The sequence below is a fragment of the Coregonus lavaretus genome (assembly GCF_964263955.1).
Source record: "Coregonus lavaretus genome assembly, contig: HAP1_SCAFFOLD_5323, whole genome shotgun sequence".
NCBI lineage: Eukaryota > Metazoa > Chordata > Actinopteri > Salmoniformes > Salmonidae > Coregonus > Coregonus lavaretus.
The window spans coordinates 11,398-30,980 of NW_028165907.1; the positions used below are offsets into that span (position 1 = coordinate 11,398).

A 19,583-nucleotide genomic window follows, 5' to 3' on the forward strand; every position below is an offset into this window, starting at 1 on the left:
TGTTGCAGCTCAAGTAGACTACAAAATCCACAATGCAATGCCCTCTCTATGGGCTGGCTACACACAATAATACAAAGACAATATCAGCATGTGAAGTAGCTAGCTAGCTGTAAAATCGCCTAAACAAACTGCACAATCAATGTAGGAGTCTACAATCTCCTGCAGATCGATGTCGCTCACAGAGTGGAGTCTAACATTCACAACAGCAGATATACTTGGAGGAGATGGGAAACGTTGCCCATACTAGGTCAATGGGCAGCGCGGTGCATTCTGGGTGAATCTGGTACAAGGAGAGCTCTCCTTCAAGAAGTGAATGGGAGTCTATTGGGCGCTAGCTCAAACACCTAATATTAGCACGAATTTCGTCAACAAGAAGTGCAACATACATCTTTTTGCGAGATGTGAAATAATGAACTTGCTATCTGTAGTATCGTATAGCTTTGGAATCGTGTTATTATGTACTTTCGAGGAATAGAGGCACGTTTCTCGACATATAGACTGACTTTGAGAAGGAATTGCCTGACGATTAGCTTAGCAACCGCGTGACGCAGTATGACAACGTCAACGCGATTGGTCGACAGTCTGCTGGGTGGGACATTATACATTCTTCATTGGATTCTATCTCTTTTCTATAATATCTGTGGAACTGCACCATGCAATGCACCCTGGACTAAAGAGGCAGACAAATAGGAAAAATGTGCTAGACCCTCTGTTAAATTACAAATTTCAATCGGTAGGAATATCGCAGAAATATGATCAATGGCTCATTCGAGAGAAGACATCCTCAAGCGTTATGACATCGGCCAGTATTGAAATCTGACATGCACAATAAACGTTTTTGCGATCTAAAAGTCGTATTCCTATTAACTTCCTATTAACTTCCAGATTCACTTCCAGAGTAACTTCCAGATTAATTTCCAGATCCCCTCCTCTCTCTCCCCACTCCCTCCTCTCTCTCCCCTCCCCTCCTCTCTCCCAATTCCCTCCTCTCTCTCCCCTCCCCTCCTCTCTCTCCCCACTCCCTCCTCTCTCTCTCTCTCTCTACTCCTCTCTCTCTCTCACTACTCCTCTCCCTACTCCTCTCTCTCACTCTTTCTATTTCTCTCTCTCTCTCTCTCTCTCTCTCTCTCTCTCTCTCTCTCTCTCTCTCTCTAGTTCTCTCTCTCTTCCTGACATATAGCATCAGGCATGTTGATCTTGACTCAGGTCACAGACCTCTATCATTGGACCAGACCTGAGTCTGTGACCTGATCACTCACACAACAGAGGACAGAACAGAAAAAGGTCTGATAAACTACAGTTCCTCACAATAAAATGACAGCTCTTAAGATTGTTTAAAAAGAAAGAGCAGCTCTATACGACATTCAAACTAATTGTTTTGAGCTGATAGTAACTCCAGGTCCAATTCATTAAGACAGGCCTTTGAAGGCGTTACAAAAGTCCCTAGTTGTGGATCTCATCAAGGAGTTAGTCCAAAGTGTCCCCCCTCCTGCTCTAACAGATGACCAATATAAAATATATAATATATACTCTCTTTCATTTACATAGAGACATGTACAATCAATCATTGACACACTGAATATACAACAGTCAGATTGCTGTCACCATCACAACTTAACTGACATTATTGCCTGTCCCCAGATGGACAATTATGCTATAGTAAAGTACATTTACAGGTGATAACATAATTGTTCTGCTTTGAGACAGATTTTTACTGTCTGCTTCCAGTTGGATGTTCATTTACTAGCCCTGCAAATGATCATATATCTTACAATATCAAATCATATCTCAGTAACTGTCAGAAGTGTATATCAGTATAACAGCATCCTACCTGTGCTCCAGAACAAGATCATCAATATCACTGCAGGTATCATATCTGTCTCTAACTGGGCTCCACTGAGCTATACAAGTCTGCTGTCATGAAGAGTGGACTGAAGAGTGGACAATTCTGCTAGGCTATATGACTTATATCTCATTAGTTCATTACTTCAATGATGTGAGATAAACTTCGTAGCAACTTATCTTAGATCACTGGTTGAACTCAGCTCTGTTTTGAAAAACCCCACAGGAAACTGCTGACAGAGCAGCAAAGTTTCACGTAGTGTGTCCTATAATATCACCTCTAACTTTCTACTGCTTGAGAGGGGGAGGGGGGGGGGGAGGGGGAGAGGAGGAGGAGAGGAGAGGATGAGAAGAGGAAAGGGGAGGAGAGGAGAGGGAGGAGAAGAGGAGAGGGGGAGAATAGGAGAGGGGGAGAGGGGGAGGGGGAGAAGAGGAGAGGAGGAGAAGAGGAGAGGGGGAGAAGAGGAGAGGAGAGGGGAGGAGAGGAGAGGGGGAGAAGAGGAGAGGGGGATGAGGGGGTGAGGTTCGTCTTCCACCATTCCACCCATGTCTCATGTTAGAGCAGGAGAAGGGGGGATGTGGTGTAGAAGCTAGAGGTCTGTTACCCAAGTCAACTCAACAGGTCTGATGCTATATGTCAGGGTCAGGCTGGGCTGGGCCAAGAGTGGAAAAGGTTACTGGTTATGATGACATCACTGGTGAGATGTCAGTGATAATAATATATTCTCTCTCTCTCCCCCATCTCTCGCTCTCCTCCCTCTCTCCTCCCCTTTCCCTCTCCCTCTCTATGTCTCCCCCATTACTCTCTTCCTCCTCCCTCCCTCCCTCCCTCTCTCTCTCCCTCCCCTCCTCAGATATATATTATATATTGTAAGGGAGAAGAAGAGGGGGAGAGGGGGGTGAGGAGGAGAGGAGAGTGGGGAGAGGAGGAGAGAGGAAGAGGAGGAGAGAGGAAGAGGAGGAGAGAAGGAGAGGAGGTTGAGAGAGGGAGAGGAGGAGAAGGGGAGAGGAACAGAGAGAAAGAAGAGCAGAGAGGGAGAAGGGGAGAGGGGGAGAGGAGGAGAGGAGAGGAGAGGGGGAGAGAGGGAGAAGATCAGAGTGTGGAGAGGGGGAGAGAGGGAGAAGATGAGAGGGTGGAGAGGGGAGAGAGGGAGAAGAGGAGTGGGGGGAGAGGGGGAGAGAGGAAGAGGAGGAGAGGGGAGAGAGGAGGAGAGAGGGAGAGGAGGAGAGGGGGAGAGATGGAGAGGAGGTGAGGGGGAGAGGGTGGAGAGGGGGAGAGGAGAGGAAAGGGGGAGAAGTGGAGAGAGGGAGAGAGGGAGAAGAGGAGAGGGGAGAGAGGAAGAAGAGGAGAAGGGGAGAGGAGCAGAGAGGGAGAAGAGGAGACGAGTAGAGGAGAGGAGAGGAGAGGAGAGGGGGGAGAGGGGGAGAGAGGGAGAGGAGGAGAAGGTGGAGCGGGGGAGAGAGGGAGAAGAGGAGAGGGGGGAGAGGGGGAGAGGGGGAGTGAGAGGAGAAGTGAGAGAGGGATAGAGGGAGAAGAGGAGAGGCTGGAGAGGTGAAGAGAGGGAGAAGAGGAGAGGGGAGAGAGGTGGAGGGAGGTCAACTCATCAGGCCTGATGTTATATGTCAGGCTCAGGCTGGGCTGTGCCAAGAGTGGAATAGGTTACTGGTTATGATGACATCACTGGTGAGATGTCAGTGATAATAATATATTCTCTCTCTCTCCCATCTCTCGCTCTCCTCCCTCTCTCCTCCCCTTTCCCTCCCCCTCTCTATGTCTCCCCCATTACTCTCTTTCTCCCTCCCTCCCTCCCTCCCTCCCTCCCTCCCTCCCTCCCTCCCTCCCTCCCTCCCCTCCTCTAATCTATATTATATAATGTAAGGGGAAAGAGACGAAGAGGGGGAGAGGGGGTAGAGGAGGAAAGAGGGAGAAGAGGAGAGGGGGGAGAGGAGGAGAGAGGGAGAAGAGGAGAGGGGGGAGAGGAGGAGAGATGGAGAAGAGGTGAGGGGGAGAGGAGGAGAGAGGGAGAAAAAGAGAGGGGGTAGAGGAGGAGAGGGGAAGAAGAAGAAAGGTGGGGAGAGGGGGAGAGGGGGTACCGTTCGTCTCCCACCGTTCCACCCATGGGACTATACCTTCTGTTATCAAGAGGGAGTTTCCACCATAGTTCTTATACCAGTCATTTCAGTTTAGGGAAGTGAACAAGTGCACACTTTAAGAGAAAGGAGACATAATTGGGACAATGCATCGTTCTAGACTGCAGTCATGCGTCTGTGACACCAGACTATCACCTAGTGGCCATAAGAGGATCTGTCCTATCAGTATGTTTTTACTGCTGTCTCAAAACAACACATGACCTGCATACATGATATGATTCATGTGTGAGTACTAAAAGCATATAAATATAGTATATTATATTTTAGTATATTTATTATATATGTGGGTCTGATAAGTAAACACTCTTAATGTTTGCTGTTTTATCACTAAGAAGAACATTGGGCACTATGTAACCAAACACATGTGGAACCTCATGATATGAGAGATAAGAAGTGTTTAAAAAGGTGAGTCCTGAACCCTGTAGACTACTACACTACTTCTGAAGAAGACCAGACTCATTTCAGAATGAAGACTGTTCTGACGGTGTTGCATGGGCCCCGTCAGAGAGGAGGACATGGGCCCCATCAGAGAGGAGGACATGGGCCCCGTCAGAGAGGAGGACATGGGGCCCGTCAGAGAGGAGGACATGGGCCCCGTCAGCGAGGAGGACAAGGGTTCCCGTCAGAGAGGTGGACATGGGCCCCGTCAGAGAGGAGGACATGGGCCCCATCAGAGAGGAGGACATGGGCCCCGTCAGAGAGGAGGACATGGGCCCTGTCACAGAGGTGGACATGGGCCCCGTCAGAGAGGAGGACATGGGCCCCGTCAGAGAGTAGGACAAGGGGCCCGTCAGAGAGGAGGACATGAGCCCCATCAGAGAGGAGGACAAGGGGCCCATCAGAGAGGAGGACAAGGGGCTCATCAGAGAGGTGGACATGGGCCCTGTCAGAGAGGTGGACAAGGGGCCCCGTCAGAGAGGAGGACAAGGGGCCCGTCAGAGAGGAGGACATGGGGCCCGTCAGAGAGGTGGACATGGGCCCCATCAGAGAGGAGGACAAGGGGCCCGTCAGAGAGGAGGACATGGGGCCCGTCAGAGAGGTGGACAAGGGGCCCCGTCAGAGAGGAGGACAAGGGGCCCATCAGAGAGGAGGACAAGGGGCCCGTCAGAGAGGAGGACAAGGGGCCCGTCAGAGAGGAGGACATGGGCCCCGTCAGAGAGGAGGACATGGGCCCCGTCAGAGAGGAGGACATGGGCCCCGTCACAGAGGAGGACAAGGGGCCCGTCAGAGAGGAGGACATGGGGCCCATCAGAGAGGTGGACATGGGCCCCATCAGAGAGGAGGACAAGGGGCCCGTCAGAGAGGAGGACATGGGGCCCGTCAGAGAGGAGGACAAGGGGCCCGTCAGAGAGGAGGACAAGGGGCCCGTCAGAGAGGAGGACATGGGCCCCGTCAGAGAGGAGGACATGGGCCCCGTCAGAGAGGAGGACATGGGCCCCGTCAGAGAGGAGGACATGGGCCCCGTCAGAGAGGAGGACAAGGGGCCCGTCAGAGAGGAGGACAAGGGGCCCGTCAGAGAGGTGGGCATGTGCCCCGTCAGAGAGGAGGACATGGGCCCCGTCAGAGAGGAGGACATGGGCCCCGTCAGAGAGGTGGACATGGGCCCCGTCAGAGAGGAGGACATGGGCCCCGTCAGAGAGGAGGACAAGGGGCCCGTCAGAGAGGAGGACATGGGCCCCATCAGAGAGGAGGACATGGGTCCCGTCAGAGAGCTGGACATGGGCCCCATCAGAGAGGAGGACAAGGGGCCCGTCAGAGAGGAGGACAAGGGGCCCGTCAAGAGGTGGACATGGGCCCCGTCAGAGAGGAGGACATAGGCCCCGTCAGAGAGGAGGACATGGGGCCCATCAGAGAGGAGGACATGGGCCCCGTATGAGAGAAGGACAAAGGGCCCGTCAGAGAGGTGGACATGGGCCCCGTCAGAGAGTGTCTGGGTAATGGTGTAACTGGCCTAGATTCTCCCAGAGTGTCTGGGTCATGGTGTAACTGGATGAGATTCTCCCAGAGTGTCTGGGTCATGGTGTAACTGGCTGAGATTCTCCCAGAGTGTCTGGGTCATGGTGTAACTGGCTGAGATTCTCCCAGAGTGTCTGGGTAATGGTGTAACTGGCTGAGATTCTCCCAGAGTGTCTGGGTCATGGTGTAACTGGCTGAGATTCTCCCAGAGTGTCTGGGTCATGGTGTAACTGGCTGAGATTCTCCCAGAGTGTCTGGGTAATGGTGTAACTGGCTGAGATTCTCCCAGAGTGTCTGGGTCATGGTGTAACTGGCTGAGATTCTCCCAGAGTGTCTGAGTAATGGTGTAACTGGCTGAGATTCTCCCAGAGTGTCTGGGTCATGGTGTAACCAGATGAGATTCTCCCAGAGTGTCTGGGTCATGGTGTAACTGGCTGAGATTCTCCCTGAGTGTCTGGGTCATGGTGTAACTGGCTGAGATTCTCCCAGAGTGTCTGGGTCATGGTGTAACTGGCTGAGATTCTCCCTGAGTGTCTGGGTAATGGTGTAACTGGCTGAGATTCTCCCTGAGTGTCTGGGTTATGGTGTAACTGGCTGAGATTCTCCCAGAGTGTCTGGGTTATGGTGTAACTGGCTGACAGGATGATGCAGTACTGTACAATGTAGGCCTGAGGTGTAATATTGTTCTCTGGCCAGCAGAGGGAAATATTTCATTTTTCATCTTTCACACTCCACCAAACTGCAGTGAAGACGGGGCTGTATTGGACGGGGCTGTAGTGGAACAGGTTGAGAGCTTCAAGTTCCTTGGTGTCCACATCACCAACGAACTATCATGGTCCAAACACACCAAGACAGTCGTGAAGAGGGCACGACAAAGCCTATTCCCCCTCAGGAGACTAAAAAGATTTGGCATTGGTCCTCAGATCCTCAAAAAATTCTACAGCTGCACCATCGAGAGCATCCTGACTGGTTGCATCACCGCCTGGTATGGCAACTGCTTGGCCTCCGACCGCAAGGCACTACAGAGGGTAGTGCGTACGGCCCAGTACATCACTGGGGCAAAGCTTCCTGCCATCCAGGACCTCTATACCAGGCGGTGTCAGAGGAAGGCCCTCAAAATTGTCAAAGACTCCAGCCACCCTAGTCATAGACTGTTCTCTCTGCTACCGCACGGCAAGCAGTACCGGAGTGCCAAGTCTAGGTCCAAAATACTTCTCAACAGCTTCTACCCCCAAGCCATAAGACTCCTGAACAGAAAATCATGGCTACCCGGACTATTTGCACTGCCCCCCCACCCCATCCTTTTTACGCTGCTGCTACTCTGTTAAGTATTTATGCATAGTCACTTTAACTCTACCCACATGTACATATTACTTCAACTACCTCAACTAGCCGGTGCCCCCGCACATTGACTCTGCAACGGTATCCCCCTGTATATATAGCCTCCCTACTGTCACTTTATTTTACTTCTGCTCATTTTTTTCTCAACACTTTTTTTGTTGTTGTTTTTATTTGTACTTTTTTTGTTTAAAATAAATGCACTGTTGGTTAAGGGCTGTAAGTAAGCATTTCACTGTAAGGTCTGCACCTGTTGTATTCGGCCCATGTGACCAATAACATTTGATTTGATTTGATTTGAAGACTGTACAGCCCTGAGGTACAGATCTAGGATCAGCTTCTCCTTCCCCAATCCTAACCTTATCCATTAGTGGGGGAAATGCAAAACTAACCCAAGATCAGCGTGTAGGGAAAACTTCACCCTATATTCAATGGTACCCTGTTCCCTATATAGAGCACTCACTACTATTGACCAGGGCCCACGGGGCTATACACTATACAGCTAAATGCTAATAGGTCACTATACAGCTAAATGCTAATAGGTCACTATACAGCTAAATGCTAATAGGACACTATACAGCTAAATGCTAATAGGACACTATACAGCTAAATGCTAATAGGACACTATACAGCTAAATGCTAATAGGACACTATACAGCTAAATGCTAATAGGACACTATACAGCTAAATGCTAATAGGACACTATACAGCTAAATGCTAATAGGACACTATACAGCTAAATGCTAATAGGACACTATACAGCTAAATGGAGGAACTAATGACATTGGTATAATTGAACATTTATGTCCCACAACATCTAATCTGTCTTTGTTTTAAGAATTTAAAAACAAAACTTGCTGTTGAAAAGACAATCAAAAGGTGTTTGTGTGTGTTTGTGTGTTTGTGTTAGTGCTGAGCAATTAGTGCTTTTTGAGGTCTGTTCGGTTTTGGTTCGATTACAAAAAAATAACGGTTTTCAAATTCGATAATAAAAAAAAAACATGAAATGCATTATGAAATAATTGAGTTGCAATGGTTTTAGAGCTTTTTATTGGAAATTTCAAAACCAAAAACAGTGAACATTCAATTGCCAAAACATTGAAAATATTCCATTGTCCCTGTCAGGTCCACACTGGGTAGGGATCAATAGAAAAATAGGAAATCACTATGAAATCATCAAATATTTCAGTTGTGTATGTGTTCCTGTCATGAGAATATTGTTATCTCAATGGTTGAAGTCAACTACTTCTTAAATCTTTGAATAACTCCCAGAGGTGTAAATCTCTAGTTTAAATGAATTAAACAAAGACCCCTTATTGGGCAGTAGGTTCATTCATTCATTTACTACACCCCTAAATGGGCCAATGAAAAAGCTCCTAGCCCATATTTAGGCAACTTTTCTCTATAAGCTTGAAGAAGCAACCTAGTCGTCTTTTCCTGTGTCTATTTCACACTTCTTTTTTTAAGACCCAAATAGTCTGTTGCTGAGCACATATGTATCTTACACAGACACCTAAGATGGGGACATGTTCTTCAGTGTCTAGTTTCACATCCTGTTTCCTGCTAGCATAGATATGAAAATGAGCCAAAGCCCTTGTTTTTCTTCTAACTAAACGTAATACATGATCAGATTGTAGTTTTATGATTCTATTACATTCCTATAATTTTCAGGGTGTGATACTTTAGTCACATGAACACATTCCTCTATGTGTTCCCCATACTGTTCTGTCTTTAGTCATCCTATTTAGCTAGCCTGTCTAAGTATACTGCAGAACCGTCTGAACAAATCATTTTACTAGTTCTTCAGAGTAGATGAGGTCTACTTTCACCAACTGTCTCTGTCCCTCTCGTAGTTGTGTTGTGGACATTCCTCTGTCATGTGGTCTGTGTGTATCTAACCTAACGTAGCAGGTGTAAAAGTGTATCCACCCGTCCAGAGATCTGTATATAGTGACAAGATGCTCATGTCTATGCCCCTAACAATGGGAGTCGTTGTCCTGTGTGACCGATATTCAGACCACCTCCAGTTGCATTAAAAAGCTGTTATTGTGATATGAAGATGCAGAATTCTGCCTCTGACATTCTTCTGCTGCTCTGTCTGTCTGTCTGTCTGTCTGTCTGTCTGTCTGTCTGTCTGTCTGTCTGTCTGTCTGTCTGTCTGTCTGTCTGTCTGTCTGTCTGTCTGTCTGTCTGTCTGTCTGCCTGCCTGCCTGCCTGCCTGCCTGCCTGCCTGCCTGCCTGCCTGCCTGCCTGCCTGCCTGCCTGCCTGCCTGCCTGCCTGCCTGCCTGCCTGCCTGCCTGCCTGCCTGCCTGCCTGAGAGGTCACTAAGGGTCAAGGTACTGAACCTCTGGGCTGAGCTGATGTTTGGTGTCACTGATGGAATCACTAATGATCAATAACCCCTTGACCACTGTGAAAAAAAAACTGGAGGGGAAATCACACAAGACTGAGTTTATTAAAAGCATTCAGTGATTACATGGCAGTTTAGAGAGCAACAGGTCTTTATCTGGAAAGGGTAAATAACATAACAAAACATTATCTGAACTCACATCAACTATCCACTGAGTGTACAAAACATTAGAAACATCTTCCTAATATTGCGTTGCACCCCCACCTTTTGCCCTCAGAACAGCCTCAATTTGTCAGGGCATGGACTCTACAAGGTGTCGAAAACATTCCACAGGGAAGCTGGCCCATGTTGATTCCAATGCTTCCCACAGTTGTGTCAAGTTGGCTGGATGTCCTTTGGGTGGTGGATACACACGGTAATCTGTTGAGCGTAAAAAACCCAGCAGCGTTGCAGTTCTTGACACACTCAAACCGTTTTGCCTGGCCCCTACTACCATACCCTGTTCAAAGACACTTAAATCTGTTGTCTTGACGATTCACCCTCTGAATGGAACACATACACAATCCATGTCTCAATTATCTCAAGCCTTAAAAAATATTTTTTAACCTGTCTCCTCCCCTTCATCTACACTGATTGAGGTGGATATAACAAGTGACATCAATAACGCTTCATAGCTTTCACCCAGATGCAACTGGTCTGTCTATGTCTGGGAAAGAGCAGGTGTTCTTAATGTTTTGTATACTCAGTGTAGAATTAACACTTGTCAACAATACATTTAATGTCATTGATATAATATAATACAATATTCATGTACATTACTTATTGATTGATTGATTGATTTGTACAACACAATCTATTTTATATCAGACCTGCACTAATCCCCAACAAACTAAAATGACCCCTTTATTCAGATGTTTCAAAATACAAAGAATGAACAGATGATTATAATAATACATGGACTAATAATGGAAACCCTTCAAGATAAAGAATCTAAGAGAAACACTAAATAAGATAAAGACATAAAGACAAAAGCTAAAAGCAGCAATACATTCTGGAACACAAAACAGACGTAATTGAGATACTCTCTAAAAATAATCAAAACCCCATGTTACCAAAACCCCATGTTACCCAAAACCCCATGTTACCCAAAACCCCATGTTACCCAAAACCCCATGTTACCCAAAACCCCATGTTACCAAAACCCCATGTTACCCAATACCCCATGTTACCAAAACCCCATGTTACCAAAACCCCATGTTACCAAAACCCCATGTTACCAAAACCCCATGTTACCCAAAACCCCACGCTACCCAAAACCCCACGTTACCCAAAACCCCATGTTACCCAAAACCCCATGTTACCCAAAACCCCACGCTACCCAAAACCCCACGTTACACAAAACCCCATGGTACCCAAAACCCCATGTTACCCAAAACCCCGCGGTACCCAAAACCCCACGGTACCCAAAACCCCACGGTACCATGGTGGTACAAAACAAACAAAAATTAATAATGGTGGTTACAATCACTCCTTTTAGATTTCTTCCAAGGTTATAAAAAGAACTAACTAATTCTTAACTTGTGTTATTAAAATTAGAACCACTTAAGGTTTGTCCCCACATTATAAACACCAGTCCACTGCTGACCATCGAGTTCAAAACACAAAACTAACCTAAGATCAGCATGTAGGGTCAGCATCATTCTACTCCTACTCAGTCCCCTGGGCTGCTCTCTCCTCTCCCGGTCCAGCTTCAGCTCTGGAGCTCAGAGAGACCATCTCCATGGCATTGGCATCAACATAAAGATCCATGCTGCTCACCCTGTTCACTCTCTTCTGCCTCCTGGTGGTCTAGGGAGACACAGCACCAAGAGTGAGTGAGTGAGTCAGTCATGGACTAATAATGGAAACACTTCAAGATAAAGAATCTAAGAGAAACACTAAATAAGATAAAGACATAGACAAAAGCTAAAAGCAGCAATACATTCTGGAACACAAAAAATACGTAATTGAGCTACTCTCTAAAAGTAATTAAAACCCCATGTTACCCAAAACCCCATGTTACCCAAAACCCCATGTTACCCAAAACCCCATGTTACCCAAAACCTCATGTTACCAAAACTCCATGTTACCAAAACCCCATGTTACCAAAACCCCATGTTACCCAAAACCCCATGTTACCCAAAACCCCATGTTACCAAAACCCCATGTTACCATGGTTACCATGGTCTCTCGTTCTCTCTGTTACCATGGTTGCAAAAAAACAAACTAAAAGGAATCATGGTGGTTGCTGTCACTCTTTTTAGATGTCTTCCAAGGTTCTAGAAAGATAAACTAATTCTGAACTTTTCAGCTATTATTAAAATCCCGGTCTCTCGTTCTCTCTCTGTGTGTGTGTGTGTGTGTCTGTCTCTTGTTCTCTGTGTGTGTGCGTCTCTCGTTCTCTGTGTGTGCGCGCGTCTCTCGTTCTCTGTGTGTGTGCGTCTCTCGTTCTCTGTGTGCGCGCGTCTCTCGTTCTCTGTGTGTGTGCGTCTCTCGTTTTCTGTGTGTCTGCGCGCGTCTCTCGTTTTCTGTGTGTCTGCGCGCGTCTCTCGTTCTCTGTGAGCGCGCCTATCTCGTTCTCTGTGCGCGCGCGTCTCTCGTTTTCTGTGTGTGCGCGCGTGCCTCTCGTTCTCTGTGTGTGTGCGTCTCTCGTTCTCTGTGTGTGTGCGCGCGTCTCTCGTTCTCTGTGTGCGCGCCTCTCGTTCTCTGTGTGTGCGCGTCTCTCGTTCTCTGTGTGCGCGCCTCTCTCGTTCTCTGTGTGCGCGCGTCTCTCGTTCTCTGTGTGCGCGCGTCTCTCGTTCTCTGTGTGCGCGCGTCTCTCGTTCTCTGTGTGTGCGCGTCTCTCGTTCTCGTTCTCTGTGTGTGTGCGCGCGTGCGTGTCTCTCGTTCTCTGTGTGCGCGCGTCTCTCGTTCTCTGTGTGTGCGCACCTCTCGTTCTCTGTGTGTGCGCGCCTCTCGTTCTCTGTGTGTGCGCGCCTCTCGTTCTCTGTGTGTGCGCGTCTCTCGTTCTCTGTACAGAAGAACAAACCCAAGATAGTGCAACACAAGTCAAAGATACACATCTGGTTAATCACACACCTTAAACACAGATATAGACCAATGTAGAATCTGAACCCTGCTCATAGACACAAACATTTAAATGACTTGTAACGTCTGAGTAACTGTCTTTACCTTGTAGTACAGGTAGATGGTGGTGATGGCTGTCAGTAGGATCAGCAGCACTACAACGTGTCTGATGATGAAGGCTGGCAGAGGAGAGGCTGAAAACAGAAACACCTTTGATGAGGGGACTGATCATCTTCATATAGATCTGTGGGAAATCTGTCAACGACAAAGTTATAAGTCTGGATCATGTTCAGTTACCTGTGACGGTGAGGGTGAGGAGCTCACTCTCAGAGGAGAAGTTATGAGAGAAAACATAATTGTCATAAACACAGCTGTAGTTCCCTTGGTGGGAGTCATCTGCAGCAGGGAAGAGGAAGGCAGCAGAGTGATTGACAGCTGGCTGGGTCTGGGTTCTGTTGGAGCCGGTGAACGTGAGGAGGAAGGAGCCTCCTGGGTACTGTGGCTGAGTGGAGCAGGTGATGGTGAAGCTGTAGCCCCTAAAAACTTCAGGCCCCTGGTGGCCCCTGGAGATCCCTCCCATTGAGTCAGTCAGGAAGATATCAGGCTGGACCAGGAGATCTGTAACAATAAAAGAGAACAAGAAAAACCTCTTCAACTAGTTTCCTATAGATATGACAATAACATCAGCATGTAACAGTGCTAGCCACCCTCCCTCACAGGGCAACATGAGTAGTGGGCCTACAGTCACTGAGACAACATATGTTGATGTCAGGCTGAAGCAGGACATCTGGAACAAGAGGAGAGAAAAAGAAAACGTAGCTCCTCAACTACTTTCCTCATTTAGATATGACAATAACATGACATGTGACAGTGGCAGTGAGTAGAGACGTTCACTGAGATAACACTCAAATACAAAAGCATTCTGCGATATTTAAGTTGTATTTGATTCCTACTTGACTGAGTGATTTATTTTGCAAAGCAGACTGACAAGCTAAACAGTCATCATGAGAGGTGCAGAGGAAGTTGTATGAATGAAGGAAATCAGTTGAATATAACTATAATATCTTGATATTACCTGAGCAGATCACTGTGACTACAGGAAGGATATCAATTGTTCTCCTACACTCCCTCAGTGAAGGCTCAGACCCAGAACAGTAAACTCCAAACCCTCTAGTGGTGTTTCCAGGTAGTACTGAAACAGTGGAGCCACAACCCAGCTGTCTACACACTACTGCAGCTACAGCCTTCTTGTTCCAGTCATTAGCTCCCACAGTCCTCCACTCTCCCTGGTCGTACCGCTCCACTCCACCAGCACAGCGACTGCCTCCTCCCACCAGCCTCACATCATCAGGCTCTGAGAAAAGAAGAGAGAGACAGTAACCTTACTATTTTCTCACTAAAACACATCTACAGTGGGCTCCAAAATTACTGGCACCCCTGACTGCACAAACAATACTTTAAAAAATATAAACAATACTGTACTTTATTAATGTTTCAATGGAACCAACCAAAATCATACAATTATTTAATACAAAATAAATGTCACCAAAATCAAGGTTTCATAATTATTGGCACTCCTCATTTAGTACTTAGTGCAACCACCTCTGGCAAGGATACAGTGGGGAAAAAAAGTATTTAGTCAGCCACCAATTGTGCAAGTTCTCCCACTTAAAAAGATGAGAGAGGCCTGTAAAGATGAGAGAGGCCTTAAAAAGATGAGAGAGGCCTGTAAAATTCCATCCTCCTCCCTATCCTGGGGGGCAAAATGCATTTGTGTCTTCTACCGTGAGGTTTTCAACTGTTCCATATCTTTTACATTTTTTAATAATTGCCCTGACAGTGCTCAGTGGTATATTCAATCGTTTGTGGATCTTCTTGTAGCCATTACCAGATTTATGAAGGTCTACGACCATCTGTCTCTTTTGAACTACCAGTTCTTTTGTTTTCTTCATGGTGTTGGATGACAAAGAGATATTGTATGCGTGATACCTCATTTTTATACCCTAGTGAAACAGGAAGTGATGTAATGGCTCAATATAGTTCCTTAAGAGTTAGATAAACTTAAATAAGTGGAATTTAATTCCTGGTTTAATTTTGGTAGATGTTATTTACAATAATCTTTAAGGGTGCCATTAATTGTGAAACCTTGATATGGAGGACATTGATTTTTAATTAAATCATTAAATTATTTTGGTGGGTTCCATTGGAACATTAATATATTACAGTATTTCTCACATGTTGGTATTTTCAGATTATCTCTATAATTATATTGTTTATATTTTTGTAAGAATTGTTTGTGCATTGCCAGACAGGGGTGCCAGTAATTTTGGAGCCCACTATATATTGCCTCTCATATTCTTCACTCCAGGTGAGAAACAATGTTGATTGAGTGACAAACTGTTTCTTACCTGAGCAGGTGAGTCCAACAGCATTACCAGGTAGGCAGGTGTTGTTTTTTCTGTCTGAGGTGTCACAGTCCAGGAGAAGGGACTCATTGCCTTTACACTGGAACTCTTTATCCCAGGTCTGACCCTCACCTTCTCCATAGAGCCCCCCCTGTAGAGCTGCAGGAGCCCCACAGCCAAGCTCCCCACAGACTACCTCTGCATCCTGCTGGTCAAAGTCAGCTTCACACACTGAGGCCCAGGACTGATTGGACTTCACCTCCAGTCTCCCAGAGCAGAGACCAGCTCCATCCACAAGCTGCACAGACTCTGGAGAAAAAGAGTTGGTTGAACATTCAATCCGTTTTGTTGATGACACTGTCAAGGACTAAACACAAATATGTTGGATAAAAGATTGTAGGTTGCTATGTTTGATACTGTAAGAGGTAGAAATGGGTTCTTAGTCACTCAGGACAGGGTTGGGAATAATGCAGGCAGGAGACAGGAATAAGTTCACTTCACTTTATAGAAAATAAACAGCTGGACATCCATCAGGCAGCTTCACTTCAGTAACATCTGAACTACAATGATCTGCCCATGCACATCTCCCATAAATGAATATGACAAACACAAATATAATGTTTAAATACATCTAACATCTCTCCCTCTTTAAATGAAAAAAACATAAAACATGATATATGCTAATATTGTATAATGTACAAATTAAATCTCTCAATATTACCAGTGTCTTACCTGAACAGATCACATGATGATAATATCCACCATTACAGACAGTAGCTCCTACTCTACACTGTCTAATAGTAGACTCATTTCCACTGCATCTACTCCATACTGTGACTCCTCCTCTTCCCTCTCCAACCCGAGGTCCTGTAGATGCAGCTACAGCATTCCCACAGCCCAGCTCTCTACACACAACCTTAGCCTCTCTCATGCTCCACCACCAAGGACATAGACCTGACCACTCTCCTCTGTAGAAGACTTCCACTGTCCCAGAACAGGAAGTGGTCCCATTCACCAGTCTGACCGAGTGTTCAGCTGTAAACAGCAGAGAGGAAAAACACAGTGGTGAGGACAGATTATGACAGGGCTTCTGTTATTCTAACAGCAGTAATGCTTTGTGGTTGACAAGTATTAGTAGTTCCATAAAACAGTACTTGTTATTGGGTTTTAGAATGGTGTGTATGGACACATGAATTTCTCCATGTGGGATAATAAAGTAGACTAATATTGAACTGCTATAATCACTGTAGATTTATACTCTACCTACCTGGTGGACTGACGCCTAGAGCCTGGAGATCTGAGGAGAAAGAGAGAGAGAGAGAGAGAGAAGAGAGAGAAGAGAGAGAGAGAGAGAGAGAGAGAGAGAGAGAGAGAGAGAGGCTGAGGTTAAATTAACATCAACATGACCTTTCATGATGTAAATGGGGAAGATAGGCTTATCGATGGTATGATGCAACAACACACGTGTGTACACACACTATAGATACAAAAGTATGTGGACACCCCTTCAAATTAGTGGATTCTATTTCAGCCACACCCCTTCCTGACAGGAGTATAAAATCGAGCACACAGCCATGCAATCTCCATAGACAAACATTGGCAGTAGAATGGCCCATACTGAAGACCTCATTGACTTTCAACGTGGCACCGTCACAGGATGCCACCTTTCCAACAAGTCAGTTTGTCAAATTTCTGCCCTGCTGGAGCTGCCTAGGTCAACTGTAAGTTCTGTTATTGTGAAGGGAAACGTCTAGGAGCAACAACGGCTCAGCGTGAAGTGGTAGGCCACACAAGCTCACAGAGCGGGACCGCCGAGTGCTGAAGCGGGTAGCGTGTAAAAACCGTCTGTCCTCGGTTGCAACACTCACTACGAGTTCCAAACTGCCTCTGGAAGCAACGTTAGCACAATAACTGTTAGTCGGGAGCTTCATTAAATGGGTTTCCATTGTTGAGGAACCGAACAAAAGCCAAAGATCACCATGAGCAATGCCAAGCATCGGCTGGAGTGGTATAAAGCCCACCGCCATTGGACTCTGGAGCATTGAAAACGCGTTCTCTGGAGTGATGAATCACGCTTCACCATCTGGCAGTCCAAAGGAAAAAATCCACGCAGCAATGTATATTTAACATTACCTCACTAATGCTCTTGTGGCTGAATGGAAGCTGGTCCCCGCAGCAATGTTCCAACATCTAGTGGAAATCCTTCTCTGAACAGTGGAGGCTGTCATAGCAGCAAAGGGGGACCAACTTCATACTAATGGTCATGACTTTGGAATGAGATGTTTGACAAGCAGGTGTCCACATACTTTTGGTCATTTAGTGTACATTCCCTTTCCATGGAAATGTGTAACTCTCTTTGCAGATGAGTTTATATCTAATTTAATACCTTTGCTTTGTCTGTTTTTTAAATCATTCATTTCAGAGGTCAGAGGTCAAGCTGAGCCGGACCAAAAGTGGAAGAGTGGAAAAGGTTACTGGTTGTGATGACATCACTGGTTAGAAGTCAGTGATGAAAAGATATTCAGTTGACTGCATGTTAGTCTGTTGATGTTAATTTAACCTCTCTCTCTCTCTCTCTCTCTCTCTCCCTCTCTCTCTCTCTCTCTCTCTCTCTCTCTCTCTCTCTCTCTCTCTCTCTCTCTCTCTCTCTCTCTCTCCCTCTCTCTCCCTCTCTCTCCCTCTCTCTCCCTCCCTCCCTCCCTCCCTCCCTCCCTCCCTCCCTCCCTCCCTCCTGTTGATCTTGACTCAGGTAACAGACCTCTAACTTCTACACCCCCTACTCCTGCTCTAACATACAGTATCTCACAAAACTGAATACACCCCTCGCATTTTTGTAATCAATAACATAATTATCTATATACTACCAACAACATCATAACAATACTCTACATCATAATCAATATCATAACATTGATAATCAATAACATCATTATCTCTATACTACAAACAACATTATAACAATAATCTGACAGTTTGAACCAAGGAAGCCTTGTGGTAGACCAATGTGGTTGATTAACAGAGCATCTGAGTGTGTCCCAATAATATCTCCTTTCTCCTGAAGTGTGCACTTGTTCACTACTTCCCATAATCTATATACTGAGTTTTCCCTGCATTCAATGCTCATTTCAGGTCAATAAAGTTTTTCTGTAATTCCATGAAGGCAGACTGTAGTTCAGATAGAGCCTGGTCAACCGTGGGGGAAATAGCATACACAACAACTATCAACTGTATACAAGTGGAGGTTACAGTTTTTTATAGACAAGTCAATATTGTTAATGTAAACAGCATAGGTGCAACTTTGGTTTTAGAAGTGGGGGAGACATAACTTTATTTATATTCATTTTTGTTTTTATCCAGTTGGATAAACACTCCAAACAGCCTACCCGACTGCTCAGAACCCTCCGCATGGTCCTAAAGCACACTGACGCCTGATTTAACACCATCAGTAGATACACATTGAGTTCTATCTGTCAAGTTATTGTTTTACCAGTTACATGCAGCCTGGTCTAGGCCAATTGAGCCAAGCCTCTGAATTAGCAGTGAGTGATCAACAGCCTTTGACAGGTCAATGAAGAGGGCAGCACAATGTTGCCTTTTATCCTTACAGTTAACCACATCATTTATAACTAGGGATGCAGCAGAGATAGTGCTATGACCTGGTCTAAAACCCCACTGATGTACATTTAGAATACATCTTAGCTGAGAATTAATTAAGGATTCTAATATTTTAGCTAGGCAAAAAAGTTTATAAATAGGGCAATAATTATTTAGGTCACAAGGGGTCACCACCTTTGTGAAGGGGGAGTACATGGGCCGCCTTCCAAACCTTGGAGATAGTACCAGATATAACTGTCAGGTTACGGGTTGATGATTCAGCAATCAGGGGGGCAGAGAGCTGCAGTAGAAATGGATCAAGCATATCAGCCACAGTGGATTTTTTAAAAACATCAATCTTAAGCAAGACATCTAGCACATCACAGATAGTAAATAGTTGAAATGAAACAAAGATTGACTAGAAGGTTAGGGACAAGAAACGTATTCTACCTAAGCTACATCAACACAATGTAATGAAGAATGTTATTATTGTTTTCAAGTGAGTACACAACTCTAGTCTAGGCTGTAAACTGCAGTGAATAGCCCAGGTCATTTGAATAACCGTTCAAAAGCCAGGCGTTTTGAATACATATTAATTTCAAAATAACTGCATCTAGCCTGTCTGATTTGGATCAGTTATGGGTTTTTACTCTGCAGTTTAGCCTAGAAGGTCCAGGAACATTAGCAGGAGAGTAATATTCTCTATTTTGTCATGATGTATCATCTAACAGAAACATTCTAACGCATATTAATTATAATAATGCGTGAGCGCGGAGGAAGTTGGATCCATTCCTTCCGTGTTGGGCGTCAGTGTTTTCAACAGCGTTAGACAATGAGGTGG

The 19,583-nt window shown here is 45.8% G+C and overlaps 1 protein-coding gene across 1 annotated transcript; it reads right to left on the bottom strand.

Moving 5' to 3' along the window:
- Positions 1-12,743: 12,743 nt before the first annotated feature.
- On the bottom strand, positions 12,744-13,832 carry LOC311115302 (uncharacterized protein; the record flags this gene model as incomplete). Its single annotated transcript, XM_084190493.1, has 4 exons — positions 13,819-13,832; positions 13,041-13,361; positions 12,849-12,937; positions 12,744-12,755 (listed from the first exon to the last, which is right to left on the bottom strand). The coding sequence occupies exons 2-4, from the start codon at positions 13,321-13,323 to the stop codon at positions 12,744-12,746; spliced, it is 384 nt and encodes a 127-aa protein (XP_084046619.1). The 5' UTR covers positions 13,324-13,361; positions 13,819-13,832.
- Positions 13,833-19,583: the final 5,751 nt, after the last annotated feature.